This window comes from Schistocerca piceifrons, chromosome 2, assembly GCF_021461385.2.
Source record: "Schistocerca piceifrons isolate TAMUIC-IGC-003096 chromosome 2, iqSchPice1.1, whole genome shotgun sequence".
NCBI lineage: Eukaryota > Metazoa > Arthropoda > Insecta > Orthoptera > Acrididae > Schistocerca > Schistocerca piceifrons.
The window spans coordinates 36,530,962-36,558,273 of record NC_060139.1 but is presented as its reverse complement, the minus strand read 5'-3'; the positions used below and the strand labels follow the sequence as shown (position 1 = coordinate 36,558,273).

The 27,312-nt window shown below is 37.4% G+C and overlaps 1 protein-coding gene across 1 annotated transcript in view; it reads left to right on the top strand.

The window, feature by feature from the left end:
- LOC124776964 (L-xylulose reductase-like) overlaps positions 1-19,361 on the top strand; it is a 59,761-nt gene extending 40,400 nt beyond the window's left edge. The window contains exons 2-5 of the mRNA XM_047252203.1: positions 8,179-8,428; positions 18,420-18,534; positions 18,638-18,848; positions 19,027-19,361. Of these exons, the coding sequence (XP_047108159.1) occupies positions 8,179-8,428; positions 18,420-18,534; positions 18,638-18,848; positions 19,027-19,130 (680 nt within the window). The 3' untranslated portion in view covers positions 19,131-19,361. The remainder of the gene's footprint in view (positions 1-8,178; positions 8,429-18,419; positions 18,535-18,637; positions 18,849-19,026) is intronic.
- Positions 19,362-27,312: the final 7,951 nt, after the last annotated feature.

Here is a 27,312-nt window from a genome sequence, read left to right as displayed (position 1 = left end):
TCAAGATCAAAGCACATTGCCTCTGCTGCTGCATCAGATTATACTAATTTCACACATAAGCTGATTACTTCAGATGTTAATTATAGTTTACAGATAATCTGCACCTTCTCCTCCACATATGTTGACACCTTTCATTTCCCGCTTACCTTACCTCTTTGTTTTACAGAAATATTTAAACATGACATCAGTTTACTTTCATCATATTTCATAAAACCAGAATAAACACAGTATCACATAGATTTTTACCAACTACCACTGCTGTTTTTTATATTGCCCTTTCTTCCCTCCTCTTATGACTCCATTACTTATCACTAACACAACATAATATATACAGATAACACTGGAGAAACCTGTTCTAAAATGTTACTATACTAAAGCGTCCTGCTGTACTCAAATCACATGAAAGTCTAAGATAGAATGTTTCTGATTCACTTATAAACTACAGATAGGATGGGAGAAGAGTTTGACTGCCTCAGGAAAAAGGGAAAATGAGACAGACAGCTGGGGTAAGCATTATCACCACATAAATGAATTCTACACAGAATGTTGAACCCCCTACTTGCTACTTTAAATCTTTTGATCCAGAATTACCATCTTCTCCGCCATTTCTGTTCCTTGAATTTCTCCTACCTGTTCCCTGCCCATTCTGGCTATCCCTCCACCTGATAATTTCTTGAATATCTACTAGAATTAGTTCTGTTCATCTTATTTACCTGAAACTTTCTCCTTGATTGCTTATTATCATCAAAATTCCTTCTACAATTCCACTGAGGGCTTCACCCTCTCCACCTTATCAACATAGTTCAAAAAATCACTAATATTACCCCTAGGGGCAGGTACAAGTGATTCTCTAACTTTCTTACGCAACTTAATTTCTAATCTAATATCATGGTAGTGTTCTCGCTTCCCGAGCACAGGGTCCCGGGTTCGATTCCCGGCGGGGTCAGGGATTTTCACCTGCCTCGAGATGACTGGGTGTTGTTGTGTCATCTTCATCATCATCATTTTTCATCCCCATTATGGTCTAAGGAAGGCAATGACAAACCACCTCCACTAGTACCTTGCCTAGTACGGCTGTGTAGGTCTCCCGCATCGTTCCTCTACACTCTTTCAAGGAGTATGGGACTTCATCATCATCATCATAATTATTGATTCACTACCTAGCTGTTTGTCTGAAAAATTCAGTGTGCTTATCCAAAACTGACAGAAATCTTTCACAGTACCCTTCCTAGAGTCAAATTTATCTTGTCCCCAAAATTCACTCAAAACCCTCTGCTGCTTCTCTTTGTATCAATATTCATCTAAAAATGCTTTCTTAGAGATATGCCCTGAAGTACAACCATCAGCTACCTGAGTTGTTCATCCATAAGTATTTGCTTTCAAAAAACCTCTCGCAAATGACATTTTCTCTTTGTCATTCCATGTTTCTGGCAAATCATTAAATTCCCGATTGAAATCCAGTGGATGCACTTCCCCATATAGTTGAAAATTATTAAATTTCAGTCCTTTACTTTCACTGTTCACAAACACCCCCCCACCCCCCCACCCCCTGCAACCCCCCTCCCCACCCATCCAATATACACAATTATATGGCCAGTTCACTATTTTAAATGTTGATAAGTTTCATTAACGGGTTGAAGGAAACATCAACATACTGCTACAATAGTTTGCTGTTGAACATCTGTGATTAGTAAAAACCTAACCACACAATTCTTGCAGAATTGTATGGTATGTGTGACACTATTTTTCAAATAAATTAAACAGACATTGTCATTAATTATTCTTAAACATGGACTATTTGTGTTACACTTAGCCGCATCGGATTAGCCGAGCAGTCTAGGGCGCGCCAGTCATGGACCGTGCAGCTGGTCCCAGCGGAGGTTCGAGTCCTCCCTCGGGCATGGGTGTGTGTGTTTGTCCTTTGGTTTAGTTTAAGTAGTGTATAAGCTTAGGGGCTGATGGCCTTAGCAGTTAAGTCCCATAAGATTTCACACACATTTTTTTTTCTTTTTTTTTTGTTACACTTATTCCTCTGTTACATTGGTGCATTGTTGTTAATCTAACCAATACATTTTTCACGTCTCAAAATTGGCCATGGACTGACTGTCCTTTATATATTCTCACAACAGTAGGCACTGAAACTATACATTGTTTGATGTTTAAGTTACAGAAATTACAATTAAAACATAACTGATTCAATGAACTGAATACATCAAAGAATTCCTTCTTTTTAACGGTTCCTTCTACCACAAAGGTTAGGCCATACTGTTTTTTTAAATAATGAAATTAACAGATATACTCATACAAACAATACTTTTGACAAACCTGGTAATTATTCTGGAATTAATTAAGGGGAGTTGGAATGCCCTATCTCGCCAATGTTAAATTTGCTAACTTTGTGTACCTTTTTCTTTGGAACTATTATCTTCAGAACTTTGAAATTCTGGCAGAGGTTTTCAGCATATATTGTGAGCCCACTGAACTAGAACCAATGTTTTCTTTTTGTTGGTATAGTATTTATGAATTTTTTACCATTAAGCCATTTTTTATTGGAAAAAGTATAACATAAACTTCCCTAGTTCAGAGAATAAGCCAGTTCTTGTCATGATTCTAGTTCAGTGGCTTCTTTGAACTGTTTTGCAGCATTTCTGAAAATTTGAATGTTGTTGGTTGAGTGGTTTATGAGATAAAGGTACATGTAACACTAAAAATGTCAAATGCCAGAAAATGCGATTAAAGTAATTTATTATGAAAATTCACAAATACCTTTTATTCTATTATCAAAAGTGTCCAGCAGAGTAATCAGGGTCATCTTCTAGTTCTTCTTCTTCACCTAGAAGCTTTCTTCTCCTTGCTGCCCTTGCTTTTTTTGTATTAAATTCAGCTGCATACTGAGCCTTCCTTACTCGCACGCTGTCCAGAAGCTGAAGACCTCTGATGGTGTTGATACCAGGAGCAATGCCGAGCCTTGCCATGACCTTTAGCCTACCCATATGACCATCATTGAATGAAATAACAGCATCACTGACTCCCCATTTCAATGTTTTTATCCCAACAAATACATTCTTAGGTACACGAGTCCAAATGAGGTTGTTGAACGACTCGTTTTGATTCTGGGTACAACCATGAAGACATTTTCGCAGAAGATCAGGATGCCCCAAGTCTCTATATATTGGTTTAATTACTTCCATAACAGCCAATGGAATATAATTTTTATGGTGATAAGGATCCCCAGTAGCTTGAGATTTTCTATAATTGCACCATGACTGAGGACCATCTGGACAAGCAAAATGTTGAGGATTATCATCAGTTGATGATCGATGTAAATATGTGGCCCATACAGCTTGTCTCATTTCCTGCAAATTATTTGCATTATTTCTTATTGCCATACCATAGTATTGTTGTAATTCATTTATAATTTTATCTGACAGGCGACCTCTAATGGTTTTACCATCTGACAAAATTTTGTCCTTCAGATTCTGTTTCAGTTTCCTTAGACGAGTGCCCATTCGTTTCTGAACATGACCGACACATTCTAGTTTAGTTATTGTCTTATTGACATATGGCATGGATTCTGTAACACTTTTGTATGCCTTGGAGTCCCCATCTCCAAGGAATTTTGTGTAAAATACTCCCCGTTCTTTTTCTGATCTGCTAAACATTTTCACAGCAGCGGCAGCCTCCATGCCTCCACTCGTACCTTCATAATTCTTGCTACATATGTGAGCTGCTTCTATCTTACCAGATGCACAATGGTAACAATGTTTAGTGAGCACTTCATAGTCCAAAACTTTACCGCTGTCCACACTAGTAACAGTAGCAACAGCATTTTTGGATGTGTGACCCCTTTTCTGCCAGGTTCCATCAAAAGCAACAGGGATATCTGGGTTTCCTTCATTTATATATTTTGCTTCACTGGCAGCAGCTTTCATTGATAAATCTGCTACAGACTGAACAGCATCTCCTATCACTTCAGTGTAATTGTCAATTTTAGCAGGTGGAGGTGGAAGATTCATTATGGCACAAAATGTTTGAGCAGCAGTATGTCCTTTACCAATTGCTCTCATTGCATACATTAGCCTGATATTACTCTCAAACAAATTGCTACTGCATGTTTTAGAGCTCCAAAAACAGGTCTCATTTTCACAACTGGCACAAACTATAGCAATTTTGCAGGAAAGTCCTATAGATTTTGTTATGTTCATATCAAAAGAACCTCCACAAAGATTACAACACAAACATTTCTTCATAAACTCAGTAAAAACAGGAAAGTCGACTAAAACATATTGTTCATTAGAAGCTTCATCTGTAATTTCACTTGCACAGTTTGATAACTTCTTTTTTGATGCACTGGTGGGCGTGTCTCCTTCACACATCTCAGCTGTACAAACGTCAGAACTTTCACCAGCATCAACAGGTGCTGAAGCAGAATCACTTGAACAAACGTTATTTGTAAATCTATTACCGCGAAACTTTCGCTTTTTAAATAATGATGCACTCCTAGGCATCGTAGAAACTACGCACTCACCACTGAAAGTCAAAACAAGACAGATAACAAACTCCAAATGAGCGACAAACTAAACTCGAGGCTCAAAACAAACACTCACAGATCAAAAACTGAACAATAAACACAGCTAGTCGTAAAAACAATGGTACCTATGGAAGGATCAAAGATTCTACAACTGAAGAGTGAAATCCACAGCCTTCTATATGTAATGTTTTCGGAAATGCGAAGATTTAAATGTGTACAAATCACAAGATGGGTAACTTTGCTGGGCGCACATGTAATTTTGAAAAATTAAATAAAAATACTTCCAATTGGAATTTCTTAACAAATTTTGCACCATTTTAAGCAGAAAATTTCAAATTAAGTTATAAGGTTAAAAACTGAAAATGTGAATTTTTTCCATTTTCCGGCATTCCAACTCCCCTTAAGGGCTGGCTTTGCTAATATGTTTTTGAATAGAGCCAAATAAATACTTTAAGAATCCTAGTAGTTCTTCTTCCAAATGTTTATAATTATTACAGCCACCCTGTTTCTCTTCAACTGGTCTTCTCTAAAATGTTTTAAAGATTGTAGCAAAACAAATTCAAAAATTTCTTGCTGTAAATGGCATATTTTTTTAAAAAAACTGGTTTCTATTCCACCAGTTTCTATTCCAAGCACTGTAAATGCCATCAATGCATTTACTCAAAAAATATGTTACACACTAGTTAAGGGGAAAAGTGGTCATAGGAATACTCTGTGACCTGACAACAGCATTTGATTCAGTGACAACTCCTTTATTATCCATGAATTACAAATATACGGACTCAGGGACACAGATAGGAAACAAAAAGCGATTGTAATTTCAAATTCAAGCAGTTACTCCTCAAACTGGAAAACAATTTCCCAGGGAATATCACAAATGACCTACCACTTGCTACTGATGCTAATTCAGTTTTATTTATTGATGATAAATCAGTTCTGATTGAAACTGAGTTGCCTGAAGCAATTCCAGAAAGTGTCAGAAATACTTAGAAAAACTTGAATCTTGTTTCCATCAAAATGGACTAAAACCAAAATGATGCAGTTTGAAGCTAAATCATTAGTAAATAGTGAAATAAATGTAACTTGCTGTGATCAGGATATCACAGAATGGTATCATGTAAAGTTCTAAATCCTAAATCGTGATAAAAATTAAAACTGGAAGGTACACATTGACAATTTTGCCAATAAACTTAACTGCTTAGTATTTGCAGTGTGTATTTCATTAGGTGTCACAAACATGGACATCAGTAAGATAGTTTATCACTGCTGCTTTGAATCACTAATTTGTTATGGCATAATTTTCCGGGGAAATTCAGCAATTCTTACAAGACCTATAGTATTAAAAAATAAAATAATTAAGAACATGTGTGTTACCAAACAATGAATGTCCTGTTGACCACTGTTAAAAAAATCAAAAAATACTGTCTATTCCCTCCCTTTACATATATGAGGTGTTATTTTTGTATAAAAATTAGCATACAATAAACTGTTTCCATTTTAACCACAGCTACAACACTCACTACAGACAGAATTTTTAATTCCTTTTGCAATATTTGATCCTCTATGCCCAAATGCCAGAGTATATAGGGTTAAAAGCTTACAGTACCATAAAAGGGCAGCAATACATTTAATATGGAGCTTGGTTCACTGAAAAGCTTACTCTTTACTCTTCTTGTGCGAAAGTGCTATTCTATTGAAGAAGTCATTGAGCAGAGTTTCACAATCTGAACAAGCCAATTATACAGTTTCTTTTTTTGTGTGCTGGAAACTGCTATATGTATTTGTGTAGCAGTATCTCAGAACTGTATGTAAAGTAATGTAAACTTTTGTATCTGTTTTAAAACAAAGTTTCTTTTTGTAAATTTTGTCATGTCTCCTATACATCAAATCAAATGATTTGAAACTTGTATGTTATGAGATGAATAAATCACAGTTCATACACATGTAAGCAACCATTTAACATCATGTGGAATGTAATACCATAGTAAAAGACAGACTACTAGGTCTCTTTCACAAAAGGCACATTCTTACAACATTATCATCTGCCACGTTCATTTTCTCTTTGTGTCTGTTGTTCATTATTTGCCTTTCACTTCATTTTCAAACAGTATTCTCAGTCATTTTTTAGTATGTGTACATATAATGAGGTGACAAAAGTCATGGGATACTTCCTAGTATTGTGTTGGAGCTCCTTTTGCCTAGCGTAGTGCAGCAGCTTGACATGGCATGGATTCAACAAGTCACAGGAAGTCCTGTGCCGAAATATTTAGCCATGTTGCCCCTGTAGCCTTCCATAGTAGCGGAAGTATTGCCGGTGCAGGATTTCGTGCATAGTTTGACCTCTCGATTATGTCTCATAAATGTTTGACTGGATTCATGTTGGGCAGTATGGGTAGCCAAATCATTTGCTCAAACTGTTCAGACTGTTCTTCAAACCAGTCACGAACAGTTGTGCACTGGTGACATGGCACATTGTCATCGATAAAAATTCTATCATGGTCTTGGAACATGAAATCCATGAATAACTACAAATGTTCTCCAAGTAGTTGAACATAACCATTTCCAGTCAAAGATCAATTCAGTTGGACCAGAGGACCCAGGCAATTCTGTGTAAAAACAGCCCACACCATTATGGGGCCATCATCACCTTGTTCAGCACCTTGTTGACAATGTGGGTCCAGGCTTTGTGGTGTCTGTGCCACACTTGAATCCTACTAACAGCTCTTACCAACTGAAATGAGGACTCATCTGAGTCGATCGTGGTTTTCCATCTTGTTGGGTCCAACTGACGTGGTCATGAGACCAGGAGAGGCACTGCAGGCGATGTTTTGCTGTTAACAAAGGTACTCGCATCAGTCATCTGTTGTCATAGCCCATTAATGTCAAATTTTGCTGCACTGTCCTAACGGTTACATTCATCACATATCCCACATTGATTCCTCTGGTTATTTTGGTGTTGTTTGTCTGTTAACACTGACAACTCTACGCAAACACAGATCGTTAAGTGAAGACAGTAGGCCACTGCATTGTCCATTGTGAGAGGTGTTGCCTAAAGTGTGGTATTCTTGGCATGCGCTTGACACTTGGATCCTGGAATATTGAATTCCCTAACGATTTCTGAACTGCAATGTCCCATGTGTCTAGCTCCAACTACCATTCTGTGTTCAAAGACTGTTAATTCCCGTTATGTGGCCTTAATCATGTCAGAAACCATTTCACATTATTCACCTGAGTACAAAAAACACTGCTGACAGTGCACTGCCCTTTTATACATTGTGTACTTGATTCTAGCCACCATCTGTGCCTATCGCTATCCTGTGACTTTTGTCTCCTCAGTGTATGTATGTTTTCTCAATTTTTGTTTTGAAATGTGAAATCCATTTGTGCGTTAAATTGTATCAATTTGACATGAATTGAACAAGCATATACATTCCTGGCAAAATGTTTTCAGGAAATCCTTAGGTACCTATAGTGGGCAAGTGACTCTAATAATCAATTGATACACATTTCACACTTTGGTCAGGTTTGAGTACTAATCACGTAGTTTCATATCAGTACAGACTCCACTACTCAGGAAGACATTTAATTACAAAACCAGGCTCCTTTGTAAACAATTACTTGAAGCATGTCATATTTTATTCTTACAGGTATAGGAAGAGAACTTGTAAAAGCTTTAGTCCGTTATGGAGCAGAAGTTATTGCTTTGTCTCGCACAAAGAAGCATCTTGATACTTTGTGTCAAGAAGTAAATGTGACTCCAGTGTGTGTTGATCTATCAGACTGGGAGACGGCTCGGGAAGCGGTGAGGAAGATTGGCCCAGTTGACTGTTTAGTAAATAATGCTGCTGTTGCATTACTGGACCCATTCTTGAAGGCAAAACCAGAAGATTTTGATAAGTAATTTCATGATTTGACATTTTTCATATATTAATTGCAACTGTTAATGTTAATCCCTTATGCTTTCCATAAAAAATGTGTTGAATTAGTCAGTGTTCCATTTAAAGAAGATTGTACATCAAGTAACACTCACTAAATATTAGCGCAGAACACTGATCAGAGTATGTAGTTCTTTTTAACTTTAGTTGTTCAGTTACAAAAATGTAAGAAATTTGGTAGTTCATAATAAGATATTATTGTTTCCTATGCTTGCTAAGAACTGTTCTATGAATTTCATACTGGTACAATATTATTACATTCCATCCTGGATTTTCAGTTATTTGATTTGTACATACTGGTAAGTACATTATTATTTTTCTGTAAATTTGAGTGGTGTTATTATGCTCTGAGTTTCAGATTTAACTGTCTTTAAATTTTCTGTGTGGTTTGAAGTTTAAGTGACTGTACTTCAGAACTGTCAAAAAGTGCCTACCACATATTAATTTTGTTACTTGAAATATAATTTTGACTCTTTAGCAATGAAATTAGACACACATACCTAGTAGAGGGTGGCAATCCAAATTTCCCTGGTTACCAAGGTAAGGTGGTGTTGTATGGACTCCATGAGGCAATGAAACTGTTGTGGAGCCAGCCTGATCCACGACTGCTCAACTGCCGCCCACAACTTGAGAAGCTGAGTACAAATTTTGCCTATCTCAGTCAGCATAATTCCAGTTACCATTAGTAGGATTAAAGTCAGGTGCCCAGGAAGCCCACACGAACACTCCATGTGTGTGGTGTATCACTCAAACCATTCTGACACAATTCAGGCATGGTGTGTTGATGCATTGTCTTGCTCAAGACTGCTGTAGATGAAGACACCAATGCTCTTAATAGGAAAGTAGACACCTGAGTTGTTCACTGATAAGAGGCAGTAGCAGACATATGACAGGCCCCATTTTATACTGTATAAAGATCTCAGACATGAGGATATCTCCACCATCTGCCTAAATGGTTCCTTGTTAGCATATAGGATATACTGCTTCATGTGGTTTTTTATGTTCTCATACCCTGTCATCAGTCTGCTTACCACTGACACAGTGTCCTGCAAAAAGCTCTTTGTCTGCATAGCCATGTAGATATAGCACTACATGCGTGTTAGGTACCTACAACCTGTGATTGTCACATCCTGATATTGCAAATTGTGCTCAGTGATTATATTATGAGTGTATCTGTGAGCATTAACGAAGTCCATCAGCTCATTGTTGCTGGAAAGGCCATGTTTCGGGAAGGCAAAACACAGTTAATAAATAAACTGACTGAATAGAACATGAAAAAGCCACAAAAATTTAAGTTACAGAAAAGAAACCTTTTTTAATGTGATTGAAAATTTAGTACAAATAATTAATTTTACCCTGTTGCACAATATTCAATTTTCTAGGTATCTACCAGTTCCTATAGATGCCACTATGTAGCATCAGTGTACTTAACATTTGCTTTTAATTCAAGCAAAACAGATTGCTTTTGAATACTGTTAAGTATGATATCTGCAATATAAGTAGAGAATAGAAAGCAACCCATAGCCCATTTTCAACTGTAACTAACTGGTGTACAAAGACAGTCCATTACACAAATTGTAATATTGCTGAAGTTAGGACATATTATCCATTTAAAAATATTTATTTTTATATATTTATTGGCCCTTTTTGTCTTCACTGTATGTGGTGCAATTAGATATTGAAGATTTTAGAAATTAAATGTTTGCTTTTATTTATTTCTTTTCTGTAATAGTCAATATTAGCTAGACATACTTCAATTGAATTCTGATACACATTGTATCAAATAGTAAATGACTAATGAGACAACTAGCATCACACCCAGACTAAGAACTTTATTTTCAATCTTGCAGTTGCATGAATTCAAAATAATACCCTTGCATCTCCACACAACATTTACGTTGATCCTATGAGTTATTGAAAGACCGCTGGAAGTCCCAATTGTGTACCTCCTTCAGCATGTCGGACACAACATGTTGGATGCCCTCAATGCCACTGAAACGTTCCTCTTTTGAAGCACATGTAATATTTGGAAATAGAATAAAGTCTGGCGGTGCCAAGTCAAGCAACTAGAATTGGTGTTTGAGCACATAGATCTGTTTTTAAGCTAAAAACTGTTTCATGGATAGTGCACAGTGAGCCTGTGCATTTGCATGCAGAAGAACCCAACTCTCGCTTTGGGCAGACGCATCCTGACCTGAAGCGTGTGAGCAATCAGGCATTGCATCACTCCTAACTAGTACTGTCCAGGAGAAATTCACAATGGGTCATCCCAGAAACATTGAAAAAAAAAAGAAACTATTAACATTGTCTTGCATAATTTTTCCAAATCGAGCTTCTCCTGTCTCGATGATGATGTTCTGTGCCATTCCATAATTTGGTGTTTTGTCTGTGGCCAAACTGAAAAATCAACTTTCATCCTCAGTTACAGTTTGTTTCAACAGATTAGGACCCTCAGCAATTACAGAGATGAAAGTGGCACAGCATGCAGCTCGATGCTCTCTCCGCTCTTCTGTCAGTGACTGTAGCACCAAATCTTTATCTTGTGCAAAGCTTTCGCTAAATGGACCTGGTCATTTCCTTACTGATGCCACATTTCACTTCAAACATTCTCGTGGAAATTTGCCTATCACTGACAACAATTTCCTTGGCTTTTCCCACATTTTCACGTGTCCAAACAAAGCAAGACATCCAATACTTGGTTCATCTTCTAAGATTTCTTTTCTATTCTTAAATGCTGAAAACCAGAGGAACTCTTATGCAGAACTGAGACAATCATCTCTGTAAACACGTTGCATATCTTTGTAAACTTTTCATGCCGTTTTTCGTGATTTACAGTAAAATTTTATCACAGCTCTTTGATCCATGATGCTATGTTTGTCTGCTACTTCTTGCACATTACTTTCACAGCTACTAAGCATTCACAGGCTGAGTCATTGACATGATTAAAACATCTATGCCTTCAACATGATCTAGCAGATGAAATTGTAACCACATGTGGCATGTTACTTCAGAATTTTCCAGGTAAAATAACCAGCCTGATTCCCTATTTAGCACACGGTGTATTATTTTTAAAATATTTCATTACTTATAGAAAATATCAGTATTGGGCACAATGAAGATTCTGTTATTGGCATGTTGCATTGCTTGTGTTCTTTAGATGAAACAAAAGAAACAAAGACTTTTATGAAATATATTTTTATATAATACTGCATTACACAAACAAAATCATTTAAATTCTCATAAACTCTTTAACACACATCTTCCTGCCTGCATTCTCTTAGACAGGAAGTGTAGCAGTGTGGAAGCTTTAATATCTTGTGACAATACACACATCACTCATTGTTTCTTCTATTGGGGAATGAGACCTGTATGACTCCCAACCCCCACACAATTTCATTTTATTATTATTATTAGCAGTAGTAGTAATATTAGTAGTAGTAGCAGCAGTAGTATTAAAATTCTAGTGTTAAATCTTCTTGAATCTCTTCTGCTCTGTGGAAACAATGTCCTTTCAATGTAGTTTCGAATATTGGGAACCAATGAAGTATGCTGGGCTCAAGTTGAGAAGCAGCGTGGATGAGTTGTATACAAGTGCAATGTTCTGCCAGATAACTGTACATCAGAAATATCATAATGCAACATCAGTTATTAGTTTTTACACATTTTAGGACTCTTCTCATTCACAGCTTCTTGCCAGTTCTTCAAAACCCTTTGTACTGTTTTTCATTTACTAAATGGCTGCAGGTTGCAGTGATAGGCTGTGTTGTTATGTGACCACATCTTATGTACTGTGTGTATTTCCTCAGCAGTTGCAGATTCTGTCCAGGAATTTTCATTATTAGCATCCAATTTTGCTCAGTGAATTAGGTTATCAGTTCTGATTTGACACCATTTTATTTATTTATTTTGTCCATTGCTATAGCAGCAACATGACATGAACTTTGTTACTCGGTGCTTAAGATAACTTATACAACTGTTAAATTGGTTTATGTTATCATCAAGATATTCATTGCTTGCAGATCTTTTCTTGCTTTCTTTCAAATAAACGTTTAACATTTTGCAACCTTGTAAGTCTTTTAAGAAGAACTTTCCACATTAATAGTTCAGCAATAGTGCTTTTTCCTTTCAGTTGCACCTGAAAATGGCCATAAAGCTGAAATCATGATTGTGTGAAATAAATTAATAGTAATTTACATTCAAATTGTGGAAATTTATTTCAAAAAGTTGAGGAATAGGTTATTTTGACAGTTTGTGTAAAATACTTTTCTTTATTCATTCATTGTTAAAAACTTATGGTAAAATGTGGAAAATCAGCCAAAATAAACAAAATAGATTCTTCAGACTGAATAGTTGACATGAACGCTTGCCCAGTAAAATATTTATGTTCACATATTCCAATACCATATATAACGTCATAATTAACAAATGGGTTGCTGTCATTTCAGGAAGTTATAGGACAGACAATTTTTTGGCATCAGATACAAGTTGAAACTGCCTATTACAAACGTTAAATTTGGACTTTTTCATGTAATTTTTCTTTATTTTAAAAGTACAATAAAATACTGATAGCCACAAGGTATGAGAAAAAGATTGCTGACCATCAGCTAAATGTGTTTCAATGTTTGGTGCAGTGATGGTCTGCTCCCAACAAAATATATGAAACCGTATTACTCTGATATGTGCTTATTCAACATGAAATATAAAGAATTAACAATAATAAAAATCTCATTAAATATGTTTATAAAGAAACATTTACCATACATCACTCAGGTGGCAAGGACTCTAGATCTCAATATAATGTGCAAACTTCTGTTGTACAATGCCATTTCAATCAAAGAATAGAATCATTAAAACCTTGATAATGGATCGGTGTGTGCAAATTTCTTCTGGTTGTGAGACCTCTTCCTAACCCACTGTGTTTCCTCATTATTCTGCTTTTTGGAAATATTTCTTGGAATTTGCATTTTCAGGCATCACCTAATACAACATTTGAAGGGATGGATTGTTCATTGTCTTGTTCAATGTGATGTTTGTCAATAAAATTGCATGGCATGATTTCAGACTGATGCCCACTTCATCAGAAATCTATTGGGCCCTTATCAACAATTTTTGCAAAACACTGGATCAATACGCTACATAGTGATCATTGCTTGATGTGGAAGGTAATGCAGATTGTGGGTCACTTCAGCCAGCATTACTCTCACTTAAATGGCTGAAACTCTCATAGCACTGAGTGTGCCCCATGCTGTGCACTGCATTCTTTTTTAAACAGTTAAAGTTTTCCAGTAAACTTGATCTCTCCATTGTGAGAAACTTTATGCATCTGATTTGTTTTTCCAAACCCTTAACTGAGAATTTTTCCTAACACTGTGTACATATATTAATGTCAACTGTTACAACTCGAACACAATTTAGTGCATCAAATATGGTACACAGCACCCTGTTCTTAAAACTTGCTATAAAGAGTGCGTCAGATGTCAGTAGAACTTCATTCATGTACAGACGGTTGCCAGTATGTAAATTACTGGAGTTGCAATTCTGTGTGACAGGTAGAACAGACATGAGAGTGTATTAGTGTTGTTCATGTTTAGTGTTGTTACCAGGTCTAGTGGGGTAAACAAGGAGCTCAGTTGCTGAGTAACCACTCTGAAGGACATGAATGAGGCCCTGTGCTTGCATAAGATAACATTATCAGCACCCTACAAGAGTTTGAAAGAGACCCCATTGTGGGTTTCCATTTGGCCAGTTGGTTGAATCATGCTATATCTTGACATGTGGGGCATTTGGATGTGACAATGGCCTGATGTTGGACTGTATGATAAAATAAGGGGAGGCATACTTGTCAAGGTTCTGGTTGACTGTGTCTGACCATCACAAGGGAGGATTTCAAGGACATCATAACCACTTTACTTCTGCAACTGCATCCAAGAACAAGTAATGGAGTCTATGCAACATTTTACGTTATCCCACACCACTGATTGGAGCCTAGAAGTAGCCAGACTAGGGAATTACTGTCCCATGCATAGGCTGCCATTAATACCACAACACAAATGGCAGTGTTTGGAGTGGTACCATGACTGGGAAGCATGGATTGCTGATGACTGATGTTGCATTGTGTCCAGTAATGAATTGTGCTTTGACACTACCCCATATGACCTTTGTTGTCAATTATGGTGGCAACGTGGGGAGAGGTCCCATTCTTTCAATGTTTATTGAGGGAATGCTGTCAGCACATCAGTATGTCAGAGACATCCTGCACCCTCAGGTGTTACCTCTCATGCGACAGTATCATGATATCACCTTTGAACATGATAATATCTGCCCACATATGCCACATGTCTGCAGGAACTGTTTCACAATGTTGAGGCACTCCTGTGAGAAGAAAAAATCCCCACATATGCCCCAGCAGAATATTTGTGGGTCCAGCTCGGCATCTCACGTGTTCCAGTGCCTGTACCTGGGATATCAAGGACCAGTTCCAACAGTTGTGGGCCACCTTGCCTCAGGAAAGGATACAATGGCTTTATGACATCCTTCCCAACTGAACCATTGGGTACCTCCAGGCTAGAGGGAGTGCAACGTCATAGTGATAAGTGGACTCATACTGTCAAGTTCTTTGTAGATTTGACTGAAATAACATCGTATACCCTCTCAACCCATCAAGTTTCATTTTGTTTGTTACTCTCCTTCTAGGTGCTTTACTGTTTTCATCAGGCAGTCTATTTCAAAAGTTTGGTCCTTTTTTCTTAACATTTCTTGTGATTTAAGGGTCATACTTCATTTTCCAAATTTTTGCTCAAAGAATGTGTTTTGAACTGCAGTTCATATCTAAGTGATGGAGTAGTAAAGTTTCTACAGAACATATTAAGGTCTCAGCCTCTAAAATCATGTTGACTTTTACCAGATTACAGTTTGATGGTGTTTGTTAACTACACCTAGAGCTGTTGTTGTTCAGCTTTGAATTTGTTTCTGTAAAAAAGTTCTCAGTGAGAACTGAAGATCATAGCAGAGGAGCTACCAACAACTTATTTTTAGTACCCAATCCCTTCAAGAACCAGGTTTGTGTGTGTGTGTGTGTGTGTGTGTGTGTGTGTGTGTGTGTGTGTGTGTGTGTGTGTATTTGTTTGTTTGTTTCAGCAAGCTGTCTTGTTGATGTCTTTCTGCAATCTTTTTGACTGATTGTCTTCCACTCTGTCATCTGCACCCCCTTTCTCCCACTGTCGATCTCGGGCCTGTGGTACCTAGCATATCTGGAAGCAAGGTGAACGGGGAAACTTTTTGATCAGGACACAAGCTGTGGCCCTGAGTCTTTGTGCCACCGCTGCAGGGGTCATGACACCACTGATGTGGAGGAGATGTGTCTATGTGGTGAGGACTAGGTTCATCAGTTGGTGAGGCAGGAGTGACTCTTTTCAAAGCCCTTTGTTGTGCTATGTCTTGAACTGATAATTAACAACTGTGGTTTCCAACTCACTAAGACCTGGGGCCCAGCCTTGAGTGCAAAATAGTAAGCTATGGGAAGATCTACTCATATCATGTCAATTGATGCATCTTCTTGGCATCAGCGTCATCTTGATCCCTGAGTGTCTGTACCACACGCTTCCCCCTTGACATTGCCAGCAGAGCCTTGTCTGGGTACCGCAAGCCTGAGATAAGCTGGAGGGAAGACGTGTATAAGACAATGGACAATGCCCAGTGACAGTCAGTCATATGAACCATATAAGGATGAGAAAAAGTCAGCATACCTAAATATCAAACAATTTTGATAATTCTGAGTATGAGAGAGCATTTCAGAGGATACTACTGCCAAAATTGTATAAAGTGTAAAAACACACACACAGTAGTTTTGACATATTATATTGTTGGCAGTTGACCTCTATGACCGGCTAAACCATTTACTAGGGATTTTTGTGTATAAATCACTGAAATGAATTGGGACTAACAATAGAATGTGTTCCACTATAATCTTCAGCCATCACTGGGGATTTTTTTATGGAAACAAATACAAAACTGAATATCAACGGTGTACTCAGTCAGTATTATCAAATAGAGAGCTGATTAAGGGCAGAAAGATTGCAGTGCCTGGTAATATGATTAGTTTTGTACATACTTTTCTGCTCTATCAGTTAGATATGAATTGCAATTTAAAACACGTCAGCCTCCTCAGTATTTCTAACATGAAAATATTAATCACCCTTCCTCCTTTTTATTGTAGAGAAAATTTACAGCAAAAGACAGTTTGTGTTCTTGGGTATCATCAGTGTAGCTTATTTTTGGTACAGATTGGCTCTTGTTGATGGTGAAGGTATTGATTGTGGTCATTTTAAGTATTTCTAACACAAATAGTGCTCTATCTTGATGACAGTCCTTCAGGACATATGTTTATTCATTGTAAATGAAGTAGTAGTTGTAGTGAAGCTTTTTTATTATGTCTAACTAGACTGGAAAGGCAGCAACATTTTTCTATTTTGCAGTGAAATCTTCTCTAGTATTTTATAGCATAAATTCACAGTATGCGCATGTGTCAACTGTGTCAGAAGATGGAAGGATACACAATGCAGTGAGGAATGTGAGAAGTTTTACTGCATTACGGTGCCATGAAAATCATAATTTGCACATCAGCCCTCCTTTGTTGTTTTAGCTTTTCAGTGTCACCAGTATATGCATTATTAATACTACTAGACTGAGCTGATTTTAGGGAAGAAACTAACTCTAATGTTCATTAACCAGGTGCATAGATGTGTGTCTGCTTCATAAGTATCATATTCAGTGTAAGTTGTTGTTTGATCTGTCAGTGATATGAAAATGACACTCTGTGCAACATCATTTGAAATTATTTAAAACTATTGCTATATTACCCCTCTCTTTAAAGTAACACTGTTAAAGGAAATAGTCATTCTGATGAATTTTATAGGGATCTTTTGGATTTTCACTCTACCCTGCACCAGCCACATAACTCTGTTGTTGTTCAGTGGAAGTTTTTTGTGATGATGTCTTTAATTTTACCAAAATTATGTCCATAATAATGCTGGGGTTGAAAATTGTGTAACCTCTGCCTCTGTTACTCAGAATTGTATGTTAAATTAAATGTGAAAGTATTTGTTATTTGATGAATAACCATAGAATGTGTTCCACTATAATCTTCAGCCATCACTGGGATTCAAACTGTTGAAGTGATGGTCACTGTTTAACATGTGAACTGTGTCCCTGTCATAGTTAGGAGCAAAAATCAAAAAGATTGGCTGTGAAGTGATGCTGCATCATTTCAAATTGGATATTTGTATTAAGTTAGTGAGCAATTTTAGTACACAAATAATCCAGAAACACTTAGCTCTGGCACATACATGTTAAATTCGTTTGTTACAAAAGTGAGGAAAACAGCAGACTGTAGAAATTTGTAACGTGCTCTCTCTCTTTCTCTCTCCAGCTCTCCCATTACATACACTCTTCTATTAGACTGACTTTATTTCAGTTTTTATTTCTGATGTGATGCTCATTTTGCAGCTGAAAGCAGTGTGTTGAAGCACTTTAAGTAATTTAAGTAATAAGATAATTTCTGCAACCACGACAGTTTATGTATTAACATAAATTACAAAAAAAAATTGTTAGTGGGAAGCTAACAAAACTGAGTATTTTGCATAGTGTTTTGAATGTATTGTCTATACTTTCATTTACAGCTTCAGCTTTGACTAATTATTTAGAAATTTTCTTTATTTTACTTGAAGTTACTTTCTGTTTTTCATCTTATGCTACAAACAAATCAGCAAATTTTTTTCTCTTTTCTTTTGTTCAATCCTACTGCCCTTACATATGATATGGGCCATTGTGGGCTGCTTATTCTCAGGTGTTTGACCTGTCTTGTTTGTTACTTTATTTCCATTGGAACATAGTTGTATCCAACTACATATTAATTCAAATTTTTTGTATTTTTTTAATTTTTATTTTATTTTCAGGAGCTTTGCTATTAATGTTAAAGCAGTGCTTAATGTCAGTCAGGTTGTTGCAGAAAGTATGATTCAAAGAGGAAAAGGAGGAACTATTGTAAATTTATCCTCTCAAGCTTCACAGGTTGTGAATCTATTACATTGTTTACCTTTCTTTTAATGTAGATCAAGAACTAAAATGAAAAAGTAACTGTCTTTTTAATTTACTACTGAATCTTTAATTTTAGGCTGCACTAGCAGACCATGCAATATATTGCGCTTCAAAGGCTGCTGTAGACCAGCTTTCTAAAGTGATGGCTCTTGAGCTTGGACCTCATAATATTAGAGTCAACTGTGTCAATCCAACTGTTGTAATGACTGAAATGGGGAAGATAGGTTGGTCAAAGCCCGAGAAGGCAGCAACAATGCTATCCAAAATTCCTATGGGAAGGTTTGCTGGTAAGACTTTTATTACTTGAATAGCATATTCCATGACATAAAAATAGAATTTTAAAATGACTTGCAGAGCCACAGAAATGTACAGTTTTCCAGAATGTAATAATAAATTACAGAACATGTTGCAACTCATGTACTCTAAAAAATACAATGCTGCTTAGTGGTGTTGTTTTTGTTTCAGAACCTGAAGATGTAGTTAATGCTGTAATCTTCCTGCTCAGCAGTAAATCTGATATGATAAATGGAATATGTGTACCTATTGATGGAGGATTCCTTGCATGCTAACACTGTTTATATTTATCTTATAAATGACAGCTGTGTCAGAAGAACCAAAACTTCACACTTTATCTAAAGGAAAAATGATATTTGGAATTTCATATATAATATTAATTTAGCATATAAATCAGTAATACAAGAGAAAATTTGCAGTTATACATGGAACAGATAAATATTTGTTTTTCCAGTTGCTGTCAGTACTGACAAATAAAATTTGGAGTCACTCCTGGAACAAAACAATGTTAATGCCTCAAACTCTTATGACAATTTTATACCTTATAGCATATGAGTCCAACATAATACCATGAAAATCACTATAAGCGGTTCTGATACTGACTCTTTAAGACACTGTTGATTGTTGGCAGATTATAACCAGTAAAATTATAATTTAAGACAATGTGAAAGGCAAAGCACAGAATCAAATATTTACTTAGAAAATTAGAAATTTATTAGTATTCCTGTTACTCTGTCTTTAAATGTGTAAATCATAAAATTTTAGTATGGAATTACAGGAATAATGACATATGATGCATTAGCTTTTTATCCCATCTTCTTCATGACCAAAGTCATTTTTCTATGTTTAAATACAGAGTTTTTGAGAAACAAAATAGGTACATGATAAAGGATCAGAGTAAGAATCATTACAAAGTGGAAATATACGGTCCAGTCACATTAATACGACCATTATCTTTGTTTAATGTCAACATGCTACAACCACTCACAGATGGCAGGTGACATCACTAGCAGTGGACAGTATATAAATCATGGCAGGTGGACACGGAAAACAGTGCTGTTGTTGTCATAATGCAGAGACAAAGCAATTTATCTGATGTCCAAAAGAGCATGATCATTGGCTTTTGGGCCAAGGGTGGAAGCATTTCCAAAACGACATCATTGTAAATAAGTATTACAGTAGTTGTATTACATGTTTCTTACCTTATAAATAAATAAAAAACTTTTTTATTTTAAATTCAGTGCAATAGTATTTGTAAAATGACTCTTAGTGTTCATTAAAAAATGACGATCATTCCACTTGGGACCTGTGGAATGGTACATTAGCATATTTGTTTTAGTTGTAAATATTTGTCATGTATTGTTGTTTTTCTGACATGTTCCACATCCTGGAGAACCTCCTCACTACGGATCAATTGGAATGAAAGTAAATCTAATCTAATCTAAAAATTCATAAACTGTTTACTTGCAGCAGTGGTTAAACTATTCTGTGCCAGGCAATAGACAAAAGGGGTGAATGACGGCTGTGGAGATGTGTAGGGGTGAATAGATGTGCACCTGCTGAACAACTGACCGCCCAGGTGAATCAAGGATCTACCAACAGTGTCTCCTTAACTACCATTCAGTGAACGTGGTTGCATGTGGGTCTCCGCACCAGGCTCCTGGTTCATGCACTCATGCTGGTTGCTGTTCACCACTGACAAACGCTGGAATTTGCATGCCATGCCACAACTGGATGCCCACTGAGTAGTGATAGGTGGCCTTTGCAGATGAATCATCTTTTAAACTCCATTAGACAGATAGCTATTGGCATGTATGACCCTGCAACAAGTGTGGAAAGGGTCCAAGCCAAAGAAGGGACTGCTACGGTCTGGGAAATATTTTTGTGGCATTTATTGGGTGATCTCATCATTCTAAAAGGCACAGTGGATCAGCACAAGTATGCATTTATCCTTGGAGACCATGTCCACCCCTACACACATTTCGTTTTTCCTTGGCATGATGGCCTCTAACAGCAGGACAGTGCAACATGTCATACAGTTGCAGTGTACGTGTATTGCTCGAAGAGCACCAGGATGAGTTTCCTGCAGTCCCCTGGCCACCAAACTCCCCAGATTTAAACCCAATTGAGAATCTGTGGGACCACCTTGATTGGACTGTTTGCACCAACCAAAAAACCTAGTGAAGCTGGCTACAACATTGGAGTCTGCATGGTTCCACATCCCTGTCCATACCTTCCAGAACCTCACTGATTCTCTTACTGCATGTCCACGCTGCAAAAGGTGGTTATTTTGGCTTTTAACAGGTGGTCACATTCACGTGAGTGAACTATGTAATTCAGAAAAAAACCTCAATTCTCAATAGGTTCCAAAAAAAGAGAAAAAATATCGATAGTGACAGGTATCAGAATCTCAAGTGCAAGGAAAAGAGAATTGCTCAAATACAGAAAAAATACCACTTTGTTGGACAGTTACATTCAGAAATACATTCAACTGTATAGAAGAGTGATGTGCCAGGAGAAAAAGAAAGGCCATTGATAAATTCATAACAGAATCAGCAAATAAAAGCCAATCAGTTTGGAAAATAATAAAGAAGGAGGCAAATAAAATGTTGCTAAAATGGAAAATATCACTCTGAACCATGAAAACAAGAGCGCCACTCATCCCCAACGTACTGCAGATCTCTTCCATTGTTACTATGTAGATGTCGCAAATAATTTAATAATCAGTGACAAAAGAGATAGTAGAAGCAAAGAGTAAAACAAAATGCACTCTTGGTTCTCTTAAGTCAACATTTGCAAAACAATTCTGGATGAAATCATCTGTCTTGCATCAAATTTTAAGAAAATGTCATCAGGAATGATGGTATTCAGATTACAGTATAAATCAATGTACTGGTATTACAAACGTCTCACTGCCTGTTGCAAGTATAGTCAATTCATCTGTTCTTCCAGGCACATTTACAAGCTATCTCAAAATTTCTAAAGTGGTCTGCTCATAAGAAAGGAGACAAATCAAATATAGAAAACTATAGGCCAATTGCCTTATCATCACTCTTTAGCAAAAGCTAGAAAAAGCAATGTGTAATAGATTAATAAAATTTTAGACAAAAATTCCCGGAGGAAACACACATAGTCAATTACAGGCAGCTGTAAATAAAACTAAAGCACAACTAAATGTATGGTTTGAGGGAATAAGCTACTGACAAACACAAAAAACAGCATGCCTAAATTTCTGTTGAAAAGGTGATGTGTGCATTACTTGTATAACAGTAAACTCCAACAAAATTACATCTTCATTGGAAAGAAAGTTATGCGTCAGATAGTCAATACAATATTTTATACTTTATATTTACTCTATCTTAAAACAAGTTTTCACACTGCTCGAACTGCCTACTTTGCCCAGTTCCACATCCTTCTGTGCAGAATCATATTCTGGGGAAATCTTATCAAGATCTGACTAAATATTTATGCAGCTTCTTTCAGACAGTGCTTCATTATAGATAACTACATCATCTACAAGAAGTCTGAGGTTTCTATTAATATTGTCTGCAAAGTTATTAATATACAACATGAACAGCAAGAGTCCCAATGCAGTTCCCTGGGGTGCACCTGAAGTTACTTCTACATCTGACAATGACACTCTATCCAGGATGACATGCTGCATGCTCACTACCAAAATCCTCAATCCAGTCACAAATTTCTTTTAATAACCCATATGGTGGTACTTTTGACAATAAGTGTAGGCGTGGTATTGTATTGTATTGTATTAGACGGACCTAGAAACGATGGAGAGGCTTTCTCCCGCCCTAGCACTCAGTGGCTCACAACCCAACAGCAGGCCACAGCAGTCCACTCACCCCACCACCACCTCACACTTAACCCTGGGTTATTGTGTGGTTTGGCCACCTGTGGACACCCCTGGGAATGTCTTATACCACATGAGTGTAACCCCAAATGTTTGCATGATAGAGTAATTATTTTGTACGTGTACATGTAAACGTTGTTTGTGTAGCAATTGCTGACACAGTGTAGCTGAGGTGGAATATGGGGAACCAGCCCGCATTCGCCGAGGTGGATGAAAAATGTCCTAAAAACCATCTCCAGGCTGGCTGGCACACGAGACCTCGACGCTTATCTGCCAGGCGGATTTGTGCCAGGGACCGGCTTGCCTTCCCGCTCAGGAAGCAGCGCGTTAAACCATGCGGCCAGCCAGGCAGGCTAGACATGGTATTGAGTCAAATGCTTTTTGTAAATCAAAAATACTGTATCTGCCTGACTGCCTTGATCCAAAGCTTTCAGTATGTCATGTGAGAAAAGGGAGATTTGGGTTTCACATGATCAATGTTTTCGAAATCTGTGCTGGTTGAAACTGGAGAAGTAATTCTGTTCAAGATACCTCATTATGTTTGAGCTCAGAATATGTTCTAAGATTTTGCAACAAATCAGTGACAAGGATATTGGACAATAGTTTTGTGGATCATTTCTACCATCCTTCTTGTAGAAAGATATGACCTGTGCTTCTTTCCAAGAACTGAGCACAGTTTTTTGTTCAGGGGATCTATGATAGATTGTTGTTAAAAGAGGGGATAACTCAGCTGCAGATTCATTACAGAATCTGACAGGGATTCCATTGATGCTTTGTTCAGTTTGTACAATTTCAGCTGTTACTCAACACCATTGAGACTAATGCTTATTTCATTCATCTGTTCAGAGATTTGAGGATTAAATTGGGGCAATTCTCCTGGGTTTTCCTTTGTAGAGGAATATTTGGAAATGGAGTTGAGTATTTCAACTTTTCCTTTGCTACCCTCAACTTTAGTTCCTGTCTCATTTGCTAGGGACTGGATACTAACTTTGGCACCACTAACAGCTTTTACATACGACCAGAATTTCTGTGGGTTTTGTAAAATATCATTTGACAGTATCATGCTGCAGTAGTCATTGAAGGGATCAGGCATTGCTCTCTTCTCTCTATCTATAGCTCTACACTTTGTTTTACACCCAGTATGCAGTAATCTCCATTTCTTTACAGTGACTGTATACTGTCAAAGTTCCCTCCCAGTATGAACTGTGTTCATATCGATCCAGTGCATGCACAACTATTCTTTCAAATTTGAGCCATAGTTCCTCTACATGCTCCTGCCCTGTTTCAAGTTCCTCATTGACATACAACATGACTGACTTTTTATCTAGTTTAATGAACATATATATCTTTCTGTTTGTTTTAATTGCTCTTTGGACTTTGGTAACCACTGCTGCCACAACCGCATCATGGTCACTGTTACCAGTTTCAATGTTGACGTCCTCAAAGAGGTCAGGTCTATTTGTTGCCATTAGGTCCAATACATTTTCATCACGATTGGGGTTCTTAACTGTCTGTTCTAGTAGTTTTCAGAGAAGGCATTTAGTAATGTTTCCCAGGATGTCTTATCGCACTGACAAATAGCAAAACCATAATTTTCCCAATTAATTGTTGGAGGATTAAAGTCTCCACCATTGATTACAGTGTGATGGGGAACATACAAATTAACTGAAGGTTTCTCTAAAGTTTTTGGTTACATCAGGAGATGAGTCCGGTGGATGATAGAAGGATCCACTTATCAATTATGCCCGTACTTAATACTGCATCTTGTCCAAACAATCTCACATACAGGTTCAATTTCTGTCTTGGTGGAGTTGACTTTCTTGTCTGCTGTGAAAAATACACCATCACCATTTCCCATTTGCCTATCCTTTCAATATACACTTAAATATTCCCCCAAAATTTTGATTGTTGTTAATTTCATGTTTCAATCAGCTTCTGTACCTAGTATTATGTGAGCATCGCTGCTTTTCAGGAGCCCTTCAAGCTCTAGCACTTTGTTGCAAATACTTTGGCAATTAACTTCTGGGTTTCCTACAGCTATCATTATCTGGACTGAATGGAGAGTTGCTTAATAAAAAAAAATAAAAAAAAAATTGTGTGAACCCCACACACAGTCAGCTACCTGAGTAGCAGCCTCTGATGTATAGTGCCCACCGGGTATATTTAGGGGGACCCTACGGCTCTCACCACTATGGCACAAGTCCAGGAAGTCATAGCCTAGCTTGTCACAGATCTTTAGAAGTCTGTGGTTCACTCCTTTCGCTTAACCCACAACCAAAGTGCAATGATCAGTTCTGGGTACAATGCTGCAAATTGTGAGATTCGCTGAAACTCCATGCACAAGGCTGGTCCTCACAATCCTCTGCACCAGTCACTGCTATGGTCTCAGAGCCCAAACAATAGGCATCATTTGTTAGAACACACGTCACAGTCTGCAGCTGGTTGAACCCTGTTCCGCCAGTGGCTGTTGCAATAGCGTCTCCAACATGTTGAATGAGGCCCACAGTGCACATGGTGTCCTTCCTGTCCCTTGCTGCCATTTCCCTAAGTGGTACAATTATTTGCCATATATTTGAACTGCCTCCTTCTGACACTGGACAAAACAGGTTTCCTCAAAACAGGTGACGTAAGTCCCATTGGCTCAGTTTCAGTGAAAGGGAGAAGCTCAGACTTGTTGGTTAGGGGGATCAGTACAACACCTAGAGCCTTCCCTGGTCCTGTCCTTCCTGTACAGGACACCTAGGTCTACTATTGACAAGCCTCTCACAGTCAAATGAATGAGTAATGAGATGTACTGTACTTTCTGCATAGGAGAGAGGATTCACAGGAGATGATAGTACTTGAGGGTACCTCTGGTACCAGTATCATAGGTAAAAGACTCTTTGGAGCTTCTCCAGCACATCAATCTGCAGCAGCTGCCCATCATTAGCCAGTAGTCAGGACAATTTCCATTGCTTATGAACATCAACCTGTTCATCCTGTGTTCAAGAACAACTTTCATAGTCAGGCTGCATTTTGGCTGGTGTGACATATTACAGGGCAGTAAAAGTAACTTTAAATTAAGCTCACTGATTATATTTTAATCTGTTGAGCTAAAAAGTTGCTAATTCCCAATAAGAACTAAAGCAAATATACAAAATGAGATTTCTATTAATGTAAGACAAAAATCTGCAGTAAAAATTACTAGTTTCATAAAACATTTTGAGACTAACTGTAGTTGTTATCAAACTCAAAACCCTTCAGAGTTGCCCATGCTGTCAACTTTTATATATTTCATTGAGTCATTTTATTATGGCTACCTCCTGGGTATATAGCATAGGCCTACAGCATTAAAGTGTACAGGTAGTGACTCATTCATGCACTTAATAGATCAGCCCAAAGAATAGTAGCCATGCTGTCTATAGTACTTCCCACAGCTACTGTTGCACACACAGTGGAGTATTCATATAGCAAACATTAAAGTCAAAGCTGTTTCATATATGTTCAATTAAGTTAGCATAAAGGACATTTAGAGGCAAGGAAAATACTTTGAAGCATTTATTGTGCTATTCCAGCCAAGTGATAAGGTACATCATCTTGCTAAATATCCCATGCGTCTCAGGGAAAGCTTTGGTGACATCATCTCCAAGGAAGAATTTCTTACCATATCTATCAGATATTCTGCAGACCTCTGTGAACTATCAGGTAGAGGGTACTTAGCATGGTACCACATGCTAGTATTTCTACCCATTCCATATGGAGGGCAGGAAGAATGACTCCTTAAATGCCTCAGTGCATGCTGTAATTAGTCAGAGTTTGGGGACTGAGGAATAGCTCCAGATTTTTCACTTAATACAGGTTCTTGAAATTTTGTAAGTAGGCTTTTGTAGGATAATCTGTTTCTATCTTCAACAAGAGTCCACCAATTACAGTTTTTCAGCAGTTTTGGAATACTCTGTTATGACTCAAACAAACCTGTGATAGTTTATGCTGCCTTTCTTTGTATATGGTATATGTTCAATATCCTTTGCTAATCTTGTGGTAACCCACCGTGTTATAAGTCATTTTGTACTGGTGCTGCCACCAAGGTTATATCAGTATTTTGCAAGCTGTCACTGTTCAACTTGTCCATGATTACTTTTCGTTCGTCGTACTGCTCAACATTGAATGTCCACCTACCTCAGCATGGTGTCCGCTCGCTGTCCCTTTTCTCTGCAAGCATAGATACTTACTAGACGATGAAAAAGCAGTGTTGAAAAAAGACGTCACCTAATATCTATCCTGCAAAGTCCGCGTAGACTCTAGCAGTATTTCAGGTCCTGCAATCTCTCATTTATCAGGATTTCGTACAGTAATATGATGCATTTGACTGAAATGAACTTCCTACAATTTTCAGACTAGTGAAGTTTATTGCTGAATAAGAAGAGTTATATGCTCTACCAAGTCTGCATTTAGTGAAAAACAGTTCTATCATTCTTAATGCTCAGTCAAACAACAAACTTCACACGCAAAGCAGCCAGAATTTTACACAAGTCGGACCCGATTGAAGACATGATCTCACATTCACATATCTGCTACTATAAATGAGGTTCACATTCAGTCCTTTTCAATGG